We start from the raw sequence: 22,896 nt of genomic DNA, 5'->3' as shown, positions 1-22,896 counted from the left end.
TTTCGGACTGAACCTACTACAAAAAGTCAGGTGACGTTTTTTTTTTTTCTTCTCAAAATCAAGCTTTAAAAAATATTACACATTGATATTATTTTCTACTTTCATTGAGTTTTTTTTAACCAACACCTGTCCTAATCATAGATACCAAATATTCATTAAATTTAAGAATTTTAACCCTTTAAATACCCGTTTTTTTCATGATACCACCATGTTTTTAGATTAAAAAAAAAAATATATTTTTAATGTGCTACATGATAAGTCGATTATTATTTTTTTGTCCAGTGTCAAATGCTCACACTCATAATACTATAAAAATATTATACAATACTATCATTTTCTACTTTCATTGTATTATTTTTTTTAACCAAACATTCGTCCTGATCATAAATGTAAAAATATTTGTTAATTTTCAAAATTTTAACCCTTTAAATGCCACATTCTTGTCATGATGTCACTGTATTTAGATGAAAGACAAACAAAGCCAAAATTATCAAAAAATGAAGAATGAAAAGCTCGTAAAATGCACAAAAGAATCCCTAAGGGTAAAACTCTTCTAAAGCTTATAGCTAAAAAAAAAAACAAAACAATAACAAAGCTGCAACTCATAATCATTTTTTTTTATTTAGTCATCGGCTGATTATTTTTCTTTTTTAAAGATCAACAAACTGATTAATCGACCAAATGTTGCAGCTCTTAACAGTATATAAAGATTAATATACACTGTATACAATAAGTTATAGTATATTATATTATTATTATTATTATTATTATTATTATTATTATTATTATTATTATAATATATTATATTTCTGCCCCCTAGTGGTCGGAAATTGATCACTACATCACTACATCTTATTTACGTGCAGAAAAAAAATCCATGTAAAATAAAAATCATTTAATCCAAACTTCTGTTTTAAAGAAAAGAATATCTGCCACTGTCTAAAACTTCATCTATCGACTGAATAATGCAAAAGAGAAACTGAACCGAAACAGTTGGCCTCTATTCGTTTCTTCGTCTACAAAAAAACACACGGAGGGAACAATCAGGAGTTAGTGTGTACATATACAGAGTGTCTTTATCTGTGTCAGGCAGCAGCGCGGCTCAGTGGGTAATAGCGTTATTCACACAGCGACAAGAGGTCACTGGTCCACTGGGAATAAACATGAGTCACACTGAGGCACAAACAAATGACGGTGTTGTATTGTGGAGGAGGCTGGAGATGGCAAACCATCAGTCCTGTTTTATCTGATTTCAAATGTCCTTATAAATTCATATTCAGCCATGCCAATGCATTTAAAGCAGATGAATGCTGCGGCCTGGTGTCACTTTACATGATGGAAACGCACCATAAAGGTTACATTTGAATTTCGTTCCTTGACCACAGTACTTTGTACGTCTGTGTGCTGCATTATGCAAAGAGAAAGATAAGTGCTTTTCTGCACAAGCACGTGTTTTATCGCTTTAACTTCCTCACCGAGAAAAAAGCAATGGGACTTTTTTATCTTTTTTATGTACTTGGGGCTTTAATAACAAGAATTTTTTTTTTTTTTTATCATACCCAATCATTTTTTTACCAAATGGTTGAGATGGCCGTTTAATAATGGTAAAACAGAAAGAAAAAAAAAAATTACATATTTTTTACAGTTATAATGCTTGAAATATGTTAGTATGCCAACAAATATCAATTTGTGACCATATAATTGGTGGAATTATAAGCACTTATATTTTTTCCATGCACATTTACAAATACAGGACGTTGAAAGTGTCTCAGAAATGGTGAAAAAAATCATACTGATAAAAGACTAACATTCACGATATGGTATGTAAAACATGAATATTCATCCTTTTTTATTTCATAAAAATGCAATTTTTTTTTGTCTCAGCATCACTACTTTTACCATAAAATGCCAACTTAACTGTTAGATCAATTTTTGGTCACCTTTTTAAAAAAAATAATTTCTCATAATTTCAGGGACATTTCTTGACAAGTTGGTCGTGAAAATTTTCCCCCATAATTTTCAAAGAAATCAAACCAATTTGCTCAGGTTTTAAAAGGTTTAATAGCTTGTGAAAGGCATCTAAATGCAGCAAATGCAACTGATGCCCACACAGGTTTCAAAGGGTTAAAGACACAACGGCATCTAGTGGATTTTTTTAGCAAAACATACCTCAACCAAGTGGTAGAGATGACTCAATCAGCTGAATTTGACACATTTTGGATAAAGATATAGATATAGAAGATATAAAATGAGCTCTAGACCGAACGTTTGAGCTTTCAGAGACGTTTTTGAAGCGAGAAGGAGGTGGCGGGATTAAAAACGTGTTTCACGTCAACATCTGGAAAATAAAAAATCTTTTTTTTTATTCTAAGCCACATGTGAGCAGATCATTTAAATTTATATCAGAAGCATAATCCGCCTGAATCACCTTTTCATTCACTGTTATTCTCACGCAGCATCGCCGCTGGTTCTGTCATAATCTCATATATTTTAGAAATGGGCGTTTCATTGTTTTCCCGTTCTCTGAGTGAACAGTCATTGTAAAGCCAGCAGCAGCCTCGGGGTGACTGCGCTGCTCAGAGAACGACGGCAGAAGCGTACGATTTTGGGCGGGAGGGGGCAGAGGCGATGATTCACAGGACGAGTCGAAGGAAAGAGAGAAAAGATTTTGATTAAAATGGGAAAAAAAGAAAATGAGTGCTTTTGAAGAGCTCAGATTAATTTCAAAACTTCATTATCTCAAAGTGTGTTAAGTACTCGCTGCTTAAATATTTGATGACTGAAGTTAACGCTCCAGCTCAGTTTTGAAAAGTGCGAGCATGTGGGCTGCTCAAATTCAAAACAGACATTATACGATTTGGAACGAACTGAAGTGAAGCCAAATAAGACAGACTGGAAACAAGACAAGAGAAGAGTCCTCATTCAGACTGAGGATAAATATTCATTTTCTTCAGCTGCTTCTTTAAGCACGATTATATACGGGTTTTACTGGCTCTGTGGATACCAGGAAGCGGACAGGAAACGGCCTCGCACTGCAGAAAGCAGCGAGACAACATATTAAACACCACAGGACACAAATCAGCTGGGAAATTATCGACAAAAGGAGGGATTTACAGTGATGACAGCACGGGGGCAAGAGGAAAACAAAACCCAAACAGCAGCTCTGGCCTGCTCGGAGAATGTATTATGCTTTAACCCTTTGAAACCTTCATTCAGAGCCATGAGAAAAGGGTGAGGAGCAACTCAACTAGAAATGGCCAAAAATTTGCAAGAAATTAGTAAAAAGTGATGAGAAAATTACCTGAAAATAAGAAATTAAAGAAAGAAGAAAGAAAAAAAAAAAAAGAGAGAAAATTATTGTAAGAAAGTGCTAAAAAGTAAAAAGTAAATAATGGAAGTTTTAATGTGAAACTAAAGAAATGTCCAGACATAAACCAGTTTAAAATTATGTCTAAAAACATGATTTTGACCAGATACGGTGATAAAGAGGGGGTTTGAAAATCACTGAGTGTTTACACGGGTTTCTGTTTATTTTTTTGGTTATTTATTTATTTTTTCTTTTTTTTCTGTAAATAATAATGAAAAATGGTAGGTATTTAATATTGAGTATTTGGGTCTATGTATATATTTAATCAATTAGTCAGTCAATTAAATGAATAAGGAAGCTTGTTAATTATAATTCAATGACTTACGGAAAAAATAAAAATGTAAATAATGTAAAGCATTATGTATTTGACCATTTCTTTTGCTTAATGTTTTTTATTGTCTGCAATTATTAATTTTTTTTGTCTGATGTTTTTTGAGTAATAATAATTCTTTTTTTTTTTTTTACATGTTTGAAATTAAATATATATATATATATATATATATATATATATATATATACATATATATATATCTAAAAAGAAATCAAACTGGTGGAACCCTGCAGGATTTTCTTGTCCTTCACTGACGTTAAAATATAAATTTAGATCAGGACTAAAAGCCTCCCCGCTTGTTTTTGCCTGCTGTTGAGACGAGCAGACGAGGAACAGACAACCTGAGTCGACATTCAACTTCTCTCTCTGCCGGCTGTGAGAGCGCAGGTGGGAGGCGGCCAATAAATCCATCGCCACAGCGGTCACAGCCAGCCAATCAGCAGGCGGCAGACGGACGTCAACAGAGGCGGACAGACAGAACAAGATGTCGACAAAAGCAGACAGAAAGTAAAACGTGTTATTCGAGGTGAAGCCTGATCATTTGTTTGTGTGTGCGGGCGGATAACAGCGTTATCAGTTTCCATGGCAAACAATGTTGAGGTCAAGCAAAACCTCAGCAAGACCTCGTTATTTCTCCTCCAACATTGTGAAAATTAAATGAGCCATTTGGAATAAAACAAATGCAGGAGCCGGAGGAGGCGGACAGGCAGGCAGTTGTTTACTTGTTGGTTGTCAGTCAACATCTTGCTTGCTGAAGCTTTTTGGCTTGCTGCTCCTAAAAGTCAGTGCATGCTGCATGGAGCCTCTCCAGCTATTTTATCGACTTCAAACAGTGAGAGCAATAGGGGCGTTAAAATTAATCGTTTCTAAGATGCATCTCGTGGATGATTTTGCATCAATGCAGTGACAGCACATAATCGATTATAGCCACGTAACGCTGTGTTTCCCCTACAATGTTACAGAGCTGGCGGTGCACCAGGCCAACGAGACCCCCCGCCACGCCCAAACGATAACGAGGTTTGCATAGGACGGAAAAGTACACTGTATTTTTTCCCTTTAGGAGGTAGAAGCAGACTTGCAAAAAGTAACAAAGATAGAGGTCTGCACACAGGGAAGCTCCCTTCAAAGGATTTTATTCGAAATAAGTGACGTTTGGAGCCAAAACGCTCTTCATCAGACTTAAGACTGGCTCGAAACGTCACTTTTTTCGCAGAATCAAATCCTTTAAGGGGAGCTCCCCAGAGTGCGGACCTCTATCTTTTAACATTTTGTTTTATCTTGGATCCAGCACCCACGACGGGATGTGCGTGTCAAATTTTTGAATCCCAATATTTTTGAATCTCAGAAGCAGACCTGCTCCTATGAGACTCAAGTTTTTACCTGCCCAGTTTTTTTCGTGCCCAGAGTACAACTTCAATCGAACACTGACGGGAAAATAAAGCAAATTCCTTCCCAAAGATAATGTCTCGTCTTTATGCTGCTAGATGTGACCCCGCTCTGTGAATATATGCCGTCACACTGTTTACCTCACAGCTTTCTCTGCAGGGGGCTCAGACCCTGGCTGCACGGCGGAGCGGAGATCTGCTGGCTGCTCCGCACGTTCAGCTGTGCAGCTGCCTCATTTCAAACCACTGAGTGGACGTGCTGAACACGCTGAAAGGAGCTGTTGTTAGGCGGCCAGACAGCGAACAGTAAGCTCTGTTAATCCTGCTTTGTTTTCTTGATTCACAACCACAACTGCTCTTGTTGAATGGACAATAACAAACTGCCCGCCAGTTGATTTACATGTTAAACTCTATATGCTCCTTCCTTAAGAGCAATGATGGCTCATTTCAAGTGTCTTTTTCTCGTTTTTAGTGATGTCAAGTTCAGATCGGATCCAGAGCCCAAAGGCCCAGCTGGGTCTGATCACACCCCCAGTTTCTGTCAGATGTAAGAAATAAATCTGGAAGTTTGAGAGCCACTCTTTAAGGCCGCGTTTAGACGAGAACGACCCGACTAAACAGTGAAAAGTCTTTTCTTTGCATTTAAAAAAAGATCTGTGGTCAAATGAGAACGATGCTCGTGTACACAGATCCACAAAAACAGCCGAAAATGTTGTAGTATGCATACCAGGCTAATAGCGGCGTAACTTTGTAATGACACACCACAGACATCGCCATTCTCACAGGATCCACGCATTGCCAGTTTACACGGCGACAAAAAGGGGTTACAAAAAGGAAAAAAGATGTGAAACGCTGTGGCTGTCAAACACTCTGCTGTTCTACAGTCCAAGTCATTCACTGCATTTGGTTCGCTGCAGCGCTTTCTTCTTTATTATCATTGGCTGTTCATGTTGTGGTGTTGATATTCTATCGACTACATCTCATATATCAGTCGAGGAAAAGTTATACCGTGACAAACTGAAAACAAAATGCCTCTGGCCACAGCTATTGCAGGCGCAGACACATAAAGAATCTAGTAATTATTTTCAAAGGATTCAGTAAGTGCAGTATGAAGTAATTTCTCCCTTTCTGTTCATTATCTTTCTTCTTCCAAAAACAGATGAGTCATACTGTGTGTGACATTTAGTGGAGATTAACTCCAATTGTGGGAGAGTATAATAAAAAACATTGACTAATGTTACAGTTTTGGCTTGATGGCGATGCAACTGAGCCAAAGAGATTATGGTCTGACACACAAGATCACTATCATTTTTATTTTTCAAAATAGTGTGCTATGACATTGTTTTGACACGCTAAACCATGACCTTTTTTTTGGTATATTACTTTTGTTTTTTTTTTTCAATTTTTTGACAGACTATACTATGACATTTGTTCCTATATGCTAAATTGATTTTTTTTTTCAATTTTTATTGACACGCTATACTTCACTTATTATTTACTTATACTTTTCTGTTTTTCACTTTTTTGGAAACTCTATACTATGACTTTATTTTTCCAAGTTCTTTGACATACTGTACTTTTACTTTTTTATTTTTTGACACATAATTCTGTGAGTTTTTTTCAACATTCAAAACTATGACATGTTATACTTTTTTCCATTTTTTTGGACATACTGTATGATAACATTTGTTTTTTTACATGCTAAACTATGTTTTTTTCCAGTTTTTATTGACATACAATACTTTTTATACAATTAAATGTGAACTAGGGATGCACGATAATATCGGCACATCATCGGTATCAGCAGATATTGAATTTAAAGTGAAATATCAGAATCAGCCAACATGCTTATTTCTGACAATATCACAAACTGATACGTATATGTAAGCGACAAAGTGAACGTGTACAAAACAACAACCCTAAACTGAAGTATTTTTCTTATTTTCCACAATGAATGAGTATTACATGCACTGAAAAGCATTGTGTTTTATGTTTCCACGTTTGTGGATTTTGATTTTGTGTTATAATATCATTCAGCTACAGAAGAGACTTGATCATCGTTAAAATTAGGTGGAAAAAAAGTGGATATATCGATATCGGTATCAGTTATCGGCCAAATAGGTTGTTGTGTCATTTTGGATATAAAATCCAATAACTGGCATCACTGATGTGAACCATCCTTTTTCTGCAGCCGAAGCACACAAAGCTAAATCTCTCTCTCTCTCACACACACACACACACACACACACACATACACACACACACACACACACACACAGAAAGACAGACATTTTTTATTACTATTAGGATTTCTAACTTCTCCTGAAGGCTTTAGGAACATGTGTAGCTGGAGGTCAGACTGAGTCGTGAGCTGTATTCCTGTGTGCCAATATCTGTTTCAGTTACAGCAGGTTTAATTAAAAACCTCGTTAACCTGTCTGCCATTTACATCTCTGCTTTATGACTAATCAAAGCTGCACAAGGCGATCTGTTTAATTTAAAAGTACCTTATTTTTGGGGGCTTCCTCTCACAGTAGGACTGTCTGCCTGAGTCATAAGTGCTACCTGAGGACCGCTTACCAAAATATAATTATGGTGTTTGTTGTAGCTATTAGCAAGAAATATTCTCCAGCAACATGAAATACTGATTAAGTGCTTAAAATATCTCATTTTCTCTGTTTGGAGCAACTGACAGCTTCGCAGCCTCCACCCAAACTGGCTCCACCGATTAACCATTACACTGTCTGCATCATTATCAGACTCATGCTGCGTGTTTGGAAAATTAAAATTAAAATCTAGCAGCACTACCATCTTTTTTTTGTTCAATGCATTCTTCTTTTTTCTTTTTCTTCATGGTTAACCCCTGGCATCCCGGATCAGGCTGTCGCACTGGATGGGCAGACCTTGTTGGGAGCCATAAGGACACAAGAGTCTGATGCCAGCAGCAGCAAAACGCCCAAACAACCAGAGGGAATCTTCAAAGCAGCTGCTGATTTTAATCGACTCATCCTTCAACTCCAAAGATGTAGCAGGATCGAGGACAAATGAAATTTTGTTTTTAAAACTTTGTTTAAAAATGATTCATAAATCTACCTTCTTATCCGAGCGATAATAAAAAGGCGAGCCCCTCAGCCATTTTCTGATAAACTTCCATATGTCCACTATATAACACAGTCCAGTCTGTCTATACATAAACATTTTTCATCGTCTCTGTTGGCTCTGGGAGAGGCTGGCGTTATTAGTATGGAGATATATTTATGTGTGTGTAGGGAGGGCATTAATGGCGTGCGTTTCATGCAAAAAGATGATTCAATCTCGTGTGTTGCCCTGAGACTCGGAGTAAATGGGGCCCGTCTCTCCTCTGGCTAATCACTCTGCCTGGAGTTCATGACAGCCTGAAGTGCCGACTGCAGCGCTGCATTGATTAAATCTCACCCACCGGTCCAGAATTACTTAAGATAATTACCAAACTTATTTCCATTTTTCATCATTTAATTCCATTACAGGTGAGACCCTGCTTTAACGGCAAATTTTGGAGCTCGCTGTTCGATAAAAAAAACAAAAGCAAGCTATAAATTCTGTTGACTGCGAAGGCGCTGACACACACACAAACACACTCGGCGGGGACCCCATCTTATGGCCCGTGTTGAATTGTTATTTCCCCCGTCTACACCTGCGCATTTGTCTGCAAACTTGTTTGTAGAGGAGGTGACACCTGGTGTTCATGCTCACAGCTGAGGAGTGGAGATTTTGGTTTCCTACTGATCCTGCATTCACGCAGCAGTGGGAATCCTCTCTCCAAATGTGTCCTGCTACTTTTGCATTTCTCCACCATCTGCTCCCACCAGGATGCATTTTATAGGTTTTGGTTGGGCAGCATCACACAGAGAACAAAAAAAGCTTTTTTAATCCCTTTAAAACGCAACTTAATACGGCGATTATGATACAAATATGTTTTTATTTAAAACTATTTACTGTGTGTAACATATATGGTTGATTACGGTTGATATATGTAAAGAATAGATATGTAACGGTGTGAAATTTTCATATCATCAATAGTTATCGATATTATTGTGTTATTGTTAAAATGTGCTGGAAACGTTCTGATACGCACACTGAAATCATTTCACAAAATTTTGCATTAAACACAAAGATTATAAGCAGCAGCACTTTGTACTTTTGCAACATTCAAATAATAACACTAATGCAAAAAACAACATGAAAGCCACATTTTGCAGATGCAAAAACACAATGTCCGATGTCCCTATGTAAATACAAACAGCTCATTCTTCAGTTACAAAGACTCAAAGATTCTTATTTTGAGGTGATTATTCACCAAAGAAAACAAACTTATTATATGATATTCCATTTCTGCCCATATATCCACCTAAATACGACACGCTGGACCTTTGAGAAGGCAGATGCTTTTAAAAACAGCTTCAGAGGGACTGCAGGTGCAACGCTGCTTTGCATTAATAAAATATTTCATATTGAGAACAGCTTCAAGATTTTGAAGTTAATTCTTTTCTGGCTGCACTTAACAGAGCTGAGGAACATGTGGATTAGCTGTTTGTAGTTTTCCACGGCTGATTTGCATATTGTGTAACACTTCTGTACATATCAAATCCATCCAAATCTCCATTTTCATTTGGCTGCAGATCTTTACAAGACGTTTCTGCATAATGCAGGGGCCAAAAGGAGGAGTGGAGCGAAAGCTCACCGCCGCGATGCAAAGTGAATAAAAACGAAACAAAACTTCAAATGCCAACTCATGGAGCAGCATTAAGCTGTGATTGGCACTGGAAGACTCACTGAAAGCCAAACCACATAATTCAAATATAATTTGGGCAATAATTTATGCAAAAAGATGGGGACTATGTGACAGACAAACGGCAGAAAAAGGCACTGAAGGTGACACAGAAGGAGCTGATTACATCTCCAACTGTGTCGATGAGACGGTGAGAAAATGAAAGGGACAGAGACATCAGTGGATTTTTTCGCAGCACCCAAAGGGGCAACAGATGATGACACATTGGTGACACACTGAGATGTTAACGAAAACAGAGGACACATACCGTAACACGCACGCACACAGAGACACTCACCAGGCCTGAGGTTTCCTCTTCAGCAGGCCCTGTCTCCTCCACTGAGAGTGCGGGCTGAGATGGTAGGTCAGCTGACGACAAACCTTCTCCATCGCCCCGAGAGAGTCGCCCTCCTGTCGGGACACACAGAGACGGAGACACACAGACGATCAGCTCAGTTACAGAGGACCGCCAGGTGATGAGAGCAACCTTCTGGTGGGATTCAGTGCCAGGGGCGTAGCACCGAATTCTTGGCCCTGTGCATCAGCAGTCTCTGCGGGGCCCCCCACGCTTCCTCTCTTGATCCAGACTTATGAAAATCCCCAAATCCGTCACCAAATTTACTGCACTGAAACTTCCCCGAGAAGCACTTATGCAATCCTCTCTGTGCAATATAATGCATACGAAGTATGCACGTGAGGTATATGTTTTAAAACTATTTTATTTTGACTATTTATTTATCTTATTTTTTCTTACGCCCTTGTATTCTATTTAAGGCCCGCTCAGGCAGTGCAAATGAATTTTGTTGTGTTCATCGGTACAATGACAATAAAAATATTCTATTATGTTCTATCCATTTTTCTCATGATTCTGGGACAAATTCAGTTTGCTTTCTCTTCCCTCTCCGTCCTTCTTTCTTTCTTTTCCCCGTTCTTGGGGAAAGACATGACAGTGTGGACTGGTTGTCCTGCAGCATAAGCACGCACTAACGCTTAGAGACGAACCCCAGTGCAGGGGCGGACTAAACCATTTAGCGCAGCAAAGGGTAGCCTGGTAAGACCATCCTGATGATGTGACCTCAATATTCTGTTGAACTCTCTGTATCAGTCCAGACTCTCCGCCGCTCCAAACACTTTCAAGAAATTTAAAGCCAATCTGGGCCAATCAGAGATCTGCACCATAGCTGACAATGTAAGCAGCCAATCAGGGACTGCGTTGTAGTTGATGGCATTAAATGCATTAAAAGTAATGGTGGCTCCTGCAGCAACAACCGCTGACTTTAACATTAGTAAACACAGAAATAAGAAGTCGATAACAACAATTAAACATAAACGCACGGATGCACTCGCTGAGTTTCTCGGGAGAAATTACTTTTTTTTTTTTTTTTTTTTACATTTTTCTGTCTGGACTCAGCAAAGAAAATTTCATACTCAATACTCATAGTCTGATACGTCATTGAAAACGGACGTATAATTAATCACAGTTATATTTATGTATATTTTTGTCCAAACTGTGATTTCTGTATTCTGAACATTATCTGGAAAAAATGTCATTTTGCAAGATTTCATGAACCCATGAAAATAATAATGATAATCGTGATACAGATCACATTCAAAAAGTTTTAAACCGATGCAGCTAATTACGAAGTGATGTGCCATGTATTGCATTTATCTGCAGAAAACGCCTTCAGCTCACAGAAAGGTATTTATTCATGTCCTTCTTTCCTCTTTAAGACAAATGTCCAAATGAAGGTGGTAAAATAAAATCCTTCATCACTCAGCACAGAGGCCGAAAAGAAAGACAATCCAACCAAAAAAGGTGATATATGTGTGTTGTACAAATGCACGTATATGTAACAGGTAGATGATTTTCACGAGGTGACGGGAAAGGAAGAGGAAATGTCACGTACGACACGACATCCTGACAGAATAAGAGAGTGCAGCGAAGTGTTACAGCAGCAGCAGACAGCAGAAAGACACGAGATAATCAAAGGATTTGAGGACCACTGGAGCAGAGAATTAGCAAACACCTGTCAACCTTAAGTTTTTGATTTGACAGGACACACTTATAAAGTATGTACACACACACACACACACACGTGGTGCGAAGCTGGGGAATTCAGTGTTTCAATGCTGTGTCTATAATCACTCCCTATTTGCAACTCGGTGTGCAACATTACTTTCACTTTGCACCATCAAGTGCCTGAATCGTGCGTTTACGCTCCGTGTAGTGCACTTAAACATGATTAAACATGAAATGAAAATTGTTCCGTAAAAGCGTGGACAAGACCTTCCCCACGATGAAATTATTACCCCCGGCACTTCCTGTGACTGACATCGAAATTACAGTCATGTGAAACTACATTTGGTGGTTGTGACGTGAAATAACGACGAATCATAAACGTCCTGCATCTCAATTTACTCCTGAATGTAATGAACCCTCAGAGTTTTCATCAATGAGGGGAACGAAGAACGATTTAGTGACGCAGCGGCTTCATCTCTACCCGCCTCAATGTCACCACAACCCTTTACTGTACCAGTGTGTGTGTGTGTGTGTGTGTGTGTGTGTGTGAAATGCATTAATTCAGGTGGTGAGTCAGGTTTGCAGGTCCCCAGTCTCCAGTCTGAAACAGATGGTGAGGGGAACAAGTGCTATCAACAAAGACATTCAGTTCCCTAAACTGTGAGGTACCACATTGTTACAGGTGTGTGTGTGTGTGTGTGTGTGTTTTGTTTGGAAAAACACTGAAGGGCAGAAGTTGGACAGTAATCGAGAAAAACTATTTTCTAGCAGACAGCCTTTGTGAAAGTGGATGAATTGATACCCAGAGGGAAACAGAGACAGACTTCTTCCACTTCTTCGGATGCCAAATGATTATTTTTCTCATTCATCAAATGAAATGAAGCGATAATGATTCCCGGAGAGAAACTGTGAAGATGTTCCTGTAAAATGTGTCCGTGCAGTCAAATGTTACAAAAGAAGTTGAGGACACATTGTATTTATTGTGTAAATTTACATTTTTAGATTCATAGTGAAGGAACTCATTTTATTTCTCATTTATTTTGCCTCGGCGCTCAGCTCTGCTGCGCTGCTGAATCTAAAATCTTTCCCTTTTAAAAAAGGCCTTTATAATACTTTATTTATGGCTGCACTAATTCATCATTGTCATTTTTTATTATTATTTTTTAATTTTTTTTAAATTATTTTTTATTTTCATTATTTTTCTCATTCATCAAATGAAATGAAGCGATAATGATACCAGCAGAGAAACTGTGAAGACGTTCCTGTAAAATGTGTCCGTGCGGTCAAATGTTACAAAACAAGTTGAGGACACATTGTATTTATCGTTTAAATTCATATTTTTAGATTCATAGTGAAGGAACTCATTTTATTCCTCATTTATCAGCTCTGCTGCGCTGCTGGATCTAACATCTTCCCCTTTTAAAAAAGGCCTTTACGATAAATATTTTACTCATGGCTGCACTCATCCATCAGCTACTTTCACGTGATGTTAAAAAAAAGTCGAATTATTGTGTTAGTTCGGGGTCAGCAACCTTTACAATCAAAAGAGCCATTTTTGACTAAAAATAATTTTAAAAACCTGTATGGGGCCACGAAACTTTTATTTGAGCCTTATAGTTAACGTAACACAGCCTATTAAGTCTAAATAAGTCTATCAACATTATTTATCTAAATAAGTATTTATGAATATGTTTTACAACAATGTGGCTACTCCACAGATACTATTTATGAGTATTTGGTACTTTAACTTTCTAGAGTTGGCAGTTAGAGCAAACAAATCTTTTCACACATTGTTAAACACTTAGTAAAGTTTAATTTAATTATTCAGTGGGTTTTCTAAAAGTGGAAAATGTAAGCATTTATTTAGACCTAGACCAGAAAAATAAATTAACTAATTAATTAAAATGTGAAAAAAAAAAATCGTTTCCATGATTTCTTCTTTTTTAATTTTATTTCCTATTCTGATGTCATGATTTCCTAAAATCCCACAATACTGTGCTGTTTCAGAGTTTTCCCTAAAAGGCTAAAAAGTTATATAACTCGCAGTCTGATGAAAACCTTTTAGGAGACAGCGGGTAAACTCAAATATGCATGAATGTCAAGCTAAAAATACAATGTTCTGCTTGCAGAAACTGACATTTTAAGGTGTTTATTAGACAGCTGTGTTATATTCCTCTAATTATGTGACAATATAACTGAAGCTGACATATTTTAACAGTTTTAATTTAACCAAAAACTAATATTTTAGGCTGTTGTTTTTAATTTTAGAGAAACACTTTGGACCTAACTTGTGTTTTTTTCTTTATCTGAGTTGATTTTGATGTTTTGCAGTGACGCTCTTCAGCAAAGATGGCGTCATCGTGCCACTGAGGATTCGTAAATTGCGTCGTGTTGGAGTGAAAACGAGAGCGCGCTCGGGTCGATGAGGAGAGCAGCTGCAGCATCCGGTCGGAGCCTCGTTGCTTCCCTGCATCCCACTTTCTCTCATCCCCGTCCTTTTTTTTAATATTTCGCTATTTCTTCTCCTTTGTTTGCCTTTTTCTCTGTCTCCGTCTCCCTCCCTCTTCTCTCCTCGTACATTATTGATACTGAACACATCTATGAATCTCTCCAGTCTCCAGACAACTCGCGACCTCTGTCTCCATCCCTCTGTCGCACCTATCTGTCAGCGTCATCTCTGTTTCTTTCCCTCAGGCCAGCCCGCTGATACAGTTATTCTGCACAGTACAAATGGAGCCATTACTTTAGAGCTTTTTTTTTTTTTGCTGCATGCCCCTTTACGCTCTGGTAAATCACTACAAAACTGTTCGTCCATTCTGCAGATGAATTGTTTGGATAATTAAATCGTATTGCTCTCGATTCGGCGGTCAGGAGGTGCAGGGGGACACCTGGCAGACAGCTGAGTCACAGTCAAGGCGCTTCATGAGCTCTGCAGGAGCGAACGTAACACAGACGCGGATGTCTGCTGTGTTTCGGGGGCTGATCAGGACGTATGTCAACAACTGAAAGTTACATAAGGTGGAGTTTCTTAAAAACAATGTCAGTAATTGTTACAGTGAAAGCTTGAACACTAACCAAAGTAACTTACAATAAAAAGTTTGTTTTAACACGTACAAAAGTAAAATTTAGAAAACTAGAATTACCGCCACAGCATCAGTCAAGATGCACTCACAGTTTACATCTATGTGTGACAAAATATTAACGTTTCACACACATCTTCCCCGTCAGCACAGAAGATCTGAACAATCGGCACAGTTTCCATTATTGGGGCTGATATTTGGCATTTTGACGGTTATCTGTATCGGCATTTTATTTGAATGATTGCAATAAAATTGATTAAAAAGTGCAAAGAAAAAGTCAGCATGGAAGGAACTCTTTACTTTATAAAACTTTAGGGAGCTATTTTTATTTATTCATTTTTTAATTAAAATGTTCACTTGACTTTATTTGTAAAAAAGTTGTTGGGAACTTGCTGTATATGATGTTGAAAGTTTCGGTTTTGATTAAACATTTGCTAAAGCCATTTAAACAAAGTTTTGTTTTGGAGTTGACAGAAAGATTTTCATTTTGTCGTAAACGCTTATCAGTTCCAAATATCCGTTATTGGTCTTGTTAACCGCTAATAATCAGTATTGGCACTAAAAAAACAGTATCATAAGTATGTTTGGTTAAGAAATTGAAATAATGTAAAGGACAAAAATTTTAACGTGCAAGACAGCTGACTTATTTTCTACGCAATTTCTCTTCACTTGCAGCGCGTCATCATCATAATTGATGCAGGTCATCTGTAGATGCTCGTGAAGCATTAACACTTGTAACATAAAAATCATTTTGCTGTCAAAAACACACTCTGAGTTATCGACTTGCATAGGATTGCAGCATAAAGTCTCCACGTGCAGCCTCAACATCAACACTAGAAAGTTTAACCCTTTAGCCACGTGACCTTCACAGCGGCGAATCAGATCCAGTATAGAAGAGCTGGACAGAGCTGACTGACTCATATCTGACATGTACTGAACTGTCAGTGTCAGCCAGGGAAAGCTGAGCAGCGAGCAGTCGAATTCACACGGACGGATGGAGGGAATGTCACAGAACATAAGTGAGAAACAGAGATGACTGAAAAGGTGCAGAGAAGAGACAGAGGAGGTGTGAGATGGAAAGAATAAAAGAGGTAAAAGACGAAGATAACAGAGAGAATCACAGCAGCTGCAGGGACAAAGCAGCAAAGTTTTCAGCTGCTTTAGATTCACAAGCCACCCCGCTCAGCTGGAGTCACAGTGCACTGATTAGACCTTTCACAAACCCTGCGGAGGCTGTGTGTGTGTGTGTGTGTGTGTGTGTGTGTGTGTGTGTGTGTGTGTGTGTGTGTGTGTGTGTGTGACAGCGAAGAGAAAAGTGAGTGAGTGTGAAAGAGAAAGTGAAAAGGAGGTGTAGAAGCATGTCTGCATATGTGGTACACGTGTGTTTGCAAGAGTGATTTCATTATTTTTTGTAAAGGGAGTGCATGCATGAGCAACTGTGTGTGCAAGTGTGTGTGTGTGTGTGTGTGTGTGTGCATTTTTCTACCAGCAGAGTGACAATTAGTGGGTTAACAGGATGTGCTGAACTGAAATTGAGATTCTTTTCCTAAAACTAACCGTGTTAGCTCTGTGGTAGGTGACGCCCTTTCCTCCGGGCCTGACGCAGCATGTTTTACACAAGTCGTAATGATATTAATTTCCCCTTCAGCATCACATCAGGGGATATTACTAACTCATCAAATGATGGCAAAACCACGACGGTCTCCACCCCCAACTGATTAGTGTTGTTAGATAAAACTGACTGGTGTGGTCACAAAGGCAACTATGCAGAAAGAAAGTCAGTAGGCGGGTTTCCATTAACCATTAACCATTAACATGAATTGAAATTGAGAATATAATATACGCCTAATGAAAACATTATCATTATTATTATTCATATTATTATTATTGTCATTGACTAATTTATCCATATGCCTTTTAAAAATAACAAATCAAGTAATTTTTTTTTGTAAATAGTGACTTCTTCCAGTGTTTTTGAAAGAAGTCCAGCCAATCAGCTCAGGCTTCAAAGGGTTAAGTCTCTGTAAGCTGGAAATAAACGAGCAGCTTTCCAATTTATATATTAATAGCATTTGTAAGTCACAGCGCTGCTCTGTGGTTGCAAAATGTTATTGAATAATCACAGTCTGGGGCTCTGCAAAAGCCCTGTTTTGTGTGTGTCTGTGAGAGGCAGAGCTGCATGAGAGAAGAGGGAAAAACGAAACGCCAAAATGAATCTCATACTCAATGTTTGCGATAAATTAATTTTACACATCGCATGTTATATTTCTATTTAAGCTCCACCACACTGTACATCCATCTATCAATCCATTAATCCATCGACTATATCCGATTTATCACTCACCCTTACCTGATGGGAAATCCATTAATTTTCCTTTCAGAAATTGATTTTATCAGATAAGGACACTGTTGCCATGTTCTCTCAGTGGGTCGGTGTTAAATATTGCAGGGAGGAATAAAAAAGTAAGATATGATAACAGAAAGTCGGGAAGACAGAGACCTGCAGGCGACAGGTGCTTCAAACCAACGAACCTTTCGACGCATCATCGAGATAAACAACACCTTTTACAGCGGCGTCCTCTGGTGTACAGAGACGTGCCATCATGACACACACAAACGGTTTTCTCTTGCTACATTATTATATTGTGATACATGATATGAAATTAACATAACATGTCCAATAATTCAGCACAGTGCATTATATTAAGACCACGAAATCCACTTTCTAACATTGAACTTAAATTAAATGACACTTTTGTTCTGTTTTGATTGAATGATGTATATAATGCAGTTTGAATTAATATTTACTCTAGAATCGATCGATACCACCCGGGGCTGTCTACTGACTGGATTGACTGCAATCTAATTACAAATGAGTGAGTGTGCTTTATTATTGATAGTAGCAGCGTTATCCAGGGACTCACAGGAGTGTGTTTTATGAATGATGTATGTGTAACAGTAACACAAATACAATCACTGCATACCTTGGATTAAAAAAAACCCTTAGATATTAAAAAATAGAATATTTTGCTGCTGTGTTTGTTATAAAATCACTTTATTGTGATTTTTTATCGCCCTGAATGGTCCATAAATGAAGAATAAAGAGGATTAAATCTGATGCAATGAATGATTATATTTCTATTTATGTCCCACCACACTGTACATCAATCTATTAATCCTGTCTATGGTCTCAACTGGTTTTCAGCCTCTGTTTATTGGTGGAGACGCATTATTATTAATCCTGCAATGTTTATATTAACCAGGCGTGAGGCAGGTTTAATCAGTTCTTCGGACAGTGACAGTAAATGTTACATTGAAAATATGATTTGTCAATGAAAACAAAACCTGAACTGAAAAAGAAAACATTGGCATTTAAAACACTTGCATTTGAAAAAAGTTGTATTGGTAATAAAAGTCATTAAAAAATAAATAAATAAATAAATAAAATTTGTGAATTATGAAGTGTTTTTCGATTTCCAAGTTTTTTCTCTGTGTCTTGTCTTTTTTCAGTGGCAGTTTTTATTTAAAACGATGGTTTTTAGTTTCACCTTGCTGTCACTGTTTTGGCGTTTTGGAGGTTTAAGGGGCGTAGTCCATAATTAGCATATAATTTGCATAACGAGGAGTTCCCTGGCTCCTCTCACCTCCCGCTCTAAGATGAACGTTTACCGTCACTGCTCTGGCCCCACAGACTGAAAGACTGACTGAAACATGTGGGAGGACATCCGTCTAAAGTCACAGTGTGCATCCTGTCACAGTCAATTTGCAACAGTCCGATCACAGATGTCTCGGGCGGCGTTAAACCGAGGATGCAGCGACAGTGCTCCTGCAAAAAAGCTTTGGGAGGGAAGTTGTTTTGGTGGAACATTTGCAGGTGGGGAGGCATGTTTGAGCACGTAGGCTGGTAACTCGGAGGCAAACAGCGTTAATCACTGAAAAAACTCAATATCTTTTCATAGGATTTGTGAAGACGCACATTTACCGTGAGTTCTGATAACGAGCCCGATATCTCCAGCATGCTGTTATCACAGGAAATGTGCCAAATTAAGGAGGTGAGATGGTGTTTCGTGATTCTTACCGAGGTCAGAGGAAAAAATCGACATGCATTCCTCAAAAATAGATTAAAACATTTATCGTCTCAGAAATGTGTTTGTACCATTTACGGCAAGAGGAACGATGTCATCCACAGTTTAGGAGTTATGATCGCAGATTTTTATAGTAGATATATTAAAATGCAGCCAGCACTGTGTTTCAGCACAATGATTCATATAATTACACATTTTATAGTAGTTATTCTGACGATTTATACAATTAGTTAACCCTTTGAAATCTACGAGCGATATCACTTTCTTTTTGCTGCTTTCAGAGCATTTGAACCTTTGATCTCTGTGCAAAGTGGTGTGATTTCTTTAAATCACACCACTTTCTTTTTCAATTTCTTTACATGGGGAAAAAGCAATTTGGTAAATTTCATGAAATTAGTAGATTAAGAAAACTATTTAGTTAGAAAAAAACAATTTTTTTCAAAACAAAACTAATTTTTAAAATTATGTTATTATAAATTTAAAGCACTTTTTCCAAGTCTTGTTTGCCTTTTTTTTCCTTCACTTACTTTTTCTTGTATTTTTTAAAATTTAATTTAATTTTTAATTATAAAAAAATATATATCTTAATGTAATTTCTTGTAAGTGTTTGGGTCATTTCTTCATGTGTTGCTTCTTCCAATGTTTTTGAAAGAAATAAACCCAATTTTCTCAACTTTCCAACAGTTAAAGTGTGACAAAATATAGATTAAATTGCCTCTGCAGAGGGAGATGATGAGACGGCAAAGTCTGCTTCTCCCCCGACTCACAAACAGCTTTCTAAATTAGCATCCCTACATGCTACAATTACACCGGGCCTTTTATTCCTATCTTGATCTCCATCACTCCTCCTTCCTCCCAGCATTATTCATCCACTCTGTCCTCTCCCTCAATGACACACTGGGCCACATGAATGAACAAACACAAGGCGCTGTGCTTCCCTCAAGGGCACACACACAGCCGCACAACCACTTAGAGCACTTCCGTAACCTAATAGTGTCAGACAAAATGAGTCAGATCATCTGATAGCAGCAACCAAATGAATCACATCACTCTGTGTGTGTGTGTGTGTGTGTCTTTACTGTAATCTCCACTATTCGTTAAGTATGTTAGTGTTGGATCTGTGTGTGTGTGTGTGTGTCCTACCGTCTTGGGGCAGTGGACATATCGTGCCAAGCTGATAATCAGGTCGTGCGTGATGGGGTCAACCAGGTTCCTGAAGCTGGCGTAGCGGTACAACACGTCATCCAGGGAGGTTGACTCCATGCCCAGGTCCTACACACACAAACACATTCAATAAATCCATCATTTCCACACTTACACACACGGTTCTTATACATACATAGGCAGCGAGTCTTTTTATTCATATAGCATATTTAAGGCACAAGGGAAAATGCAGTTTGCTTATATTACAACGAACTACGATTACTGCCACTCGGTTGTACGCCTCCGTGCACACGTCAGGTTGTAGTTAGTTTATTTTCGCTATGAGCGACATCATATTAAACCTTTGATCTCTGTGCAAAGTGGTGCAATTTCTCTAAAAACAATTCAGGAAAATTTAGAAAATTGTTTTTAAATAATTTAGTGTCTAAGTGTCTAGGGACAAAAGAAAAAAGCTTTGAAAAAATTATATTTATAATTACCATAATCAGATATTTAAAGTGATGTTATTATCCTTTTTAAGCACTTTTTCCAAGCCTTGTTCGTATTGTCTTTTTTTAATGTTTTGTTTTGTTTAATTCTGTTTTAATTTATCCTGTTTTTAATTATTTATTTACAGTTTACATCCATGTTTTCACACACATCTTCCCCCTCACAGCACAACAAATCTTCACAATTATCACAGTTTTAAGGTGGACACCAAATATTAGAGTCACTAATTCAGTATCAATGTCTCACCTTCTACTCTTGAAAAACGATGTTGAATAACGACCAGAAAGGGTTTCTGCAGAGCAATGTGATGTCACAGTGAAGATGACCCTTGATCTCTTGGATAAACAATGTCAAAACTTCATTATTTTTTCCTTTTAGACATTTATTTGAGTTTTCAGTGATGAATTCTTGAATTATGTCCCAAAACATGTTTTGTGAGGTCACAGTGACAGTTCGTTTTTGAGTCCAAGTGGACGTTTGTACCAAATTTGATGAAACTCCCTCCAGGCTTTTTTCACATATTAAGTTTATGAGAAAGCGATGAATGCAAGGTCACAATGACCTTGACCTTTGACCTATGACCACCAAAATGTAGTTAATTCTTGAGTCAAAGTGGAAGTTTGTGCTAAATTTGAAGAAATTCCCTCTAAGCGTTCTTGAGATATTGCATTTACAAGAATAAAAACATAATGACTCCGGCCATGATTTTTACTGTTGTTGAGGCATAAAAATGAAAATAAATGGGAAAAAAAGACCAATTAAAACTCAGAAAAGCACATAAACTACATGATATATATGGTAAAAATTCATTCATGCACATAGGAATACACACATAAACATAAATCTCTTGTGTGCAAGCTGAAGTCTGAAAGGCTTTCACATTTTCCATGCTGCTTTGTAAACCCGCAGACCCCGTAAGCATTAAATTAAAGCCTGTTGCATCGCTTCCTGCTGTCTGACAGTCTGCCTGCTGGTGGGGGGAAAAGAAAATTTGTCACATCTCGAGCCCCATCAAAGCCGACGAAGCATTAACCTGTTGGCAGAGCTTCGTGCATGAACGGCCGTCTTGTTAAATCTTAAGAAGTCAACATGAATGACAGCTCTGCTACAAAAAAAAAAAAAAAACCACAGACACAGGAGAGGATTAGACCGGAGCAGTTTAAGGTATTTTGAGGACTGTAACAAAACTGCTGTCACTGACTCTAAAGTCAAAGCAAAGAGCTGGCTGCACATATTCAGCGTCACACCATTTGTTCGACATTAATAATTAAAATTTTGTTTGGGAACAAGATTAAAAGTCTAAAATACCATCAGCACTGTAATGTTCCTTCACAGCAGAATATAAAAGTGACTGAAAAAAATCGTGGCAGTTTGTTGTTCTTAGAGCCGGACTTGTAGAAGGACAAAAAAATGTAAAGTTTTTCCTGAGTGTGGGAGTTGAAGAAAGGTCATGGGCTCCCTCGGTAGCTTGAATGTGCTCACTTCATGGCAGCCGGCCTGTTTGATTATGAGAAATCCTGACATTTAGTCACACAGTGTAAAATGGAAAGGTTTAATCCTCTGCGGGGCATGAATGTAGACAGCAAAAGTCTGGGTCATCTGCTTATTAGATATTGACATTTTTTAAATACAAGTGGAAAATTTTGCTTGAAGAAAACGTTGGCATTGTATGTTTCTGCAAATTATTAATTTTTGTAACGTGATTTAGCATTTGAACTAACTTTGTCATCAAGGAGTGGAGGGGATGGTGGATGGCGTGTCACCTTGGAGACAAGTGTTTGAGACCAGCAAACAACAAAACTGGTGTGTTTTAAGGAGTTATTGCCGCATTTCTACCCCTAGAGTCCTGTTTTATGCTGTGATATTTATCTTGTATATTTATGTTCTGTTATTCAGTGTGGTGTCTTTAGTATCGTACTTGTCTGAGCAGAGCTAGTTTCCCACGGGGACAATAAAGGACATCTAATCTAATCTTATTTCCAACTGCTTTTTAGCCACCAAACGTGGGTGTTTTTTAGAGACCTGTTGGTGTTTTTCCCAAGGAATAATGCAACAAAAAAATGCCCCATGGTGCATTTATTTTGAAGGATCTGGCTCGGACTTGAAGCTTCCGGTCAACAGCTGGACGGGTAAACAGATACTATGGCACCTTTAACTGTGAGGATTCT

At 37.9% G+C, this 22,896-nt stretch overlaps 1 protein-coding gene across 1 annotated transcript in view; it reads right to left on the bottom strand.

Moving 5' to 3' along the window:
* Positions 1–22,896, bottom strand: part of lrrc75a (leucine rich repeat containing 75A) — a 51,214-nt gene that overhangs the window by 13,352 nt on the left and 14,966 nt on the right. Inside the window, exons 2-3 of the mRNA XM_042487240.1 lie at positions 20,219–20,347; positions 10,189–10,301 (exon numbers count right to left, since the gene is read on the bottom strand). Coding sequence (XP_042343174.1) covers positions 10,189–10,301; positions 20,219–20,347 — 242 coding nt within the window. The remainder of the gene's footprint in view (positions 1–10,188; positions 10,302–20,218; positions 20,348–22,896) is intronic.

The sequence above is a fragment of the Plectropomus leopardus genome, chromosome 5 (genome assembly GCF_008729295.1).
Source record: "Plectropomus leopardus isolate mb chromosome 5, YSFRI_Pleo_2.0, whole genome shotgun sequence".
NCBI lineage: Eukaryota > Metazoa > Chordata > Actinopteri > Perciformes > Serranidae > Plectropomus > Plectropomus leopardus.
Note: the sequence above shows the minus strand (reverse complement) of the source record. Positions and strands in the feature narration are given on the sequence as shown.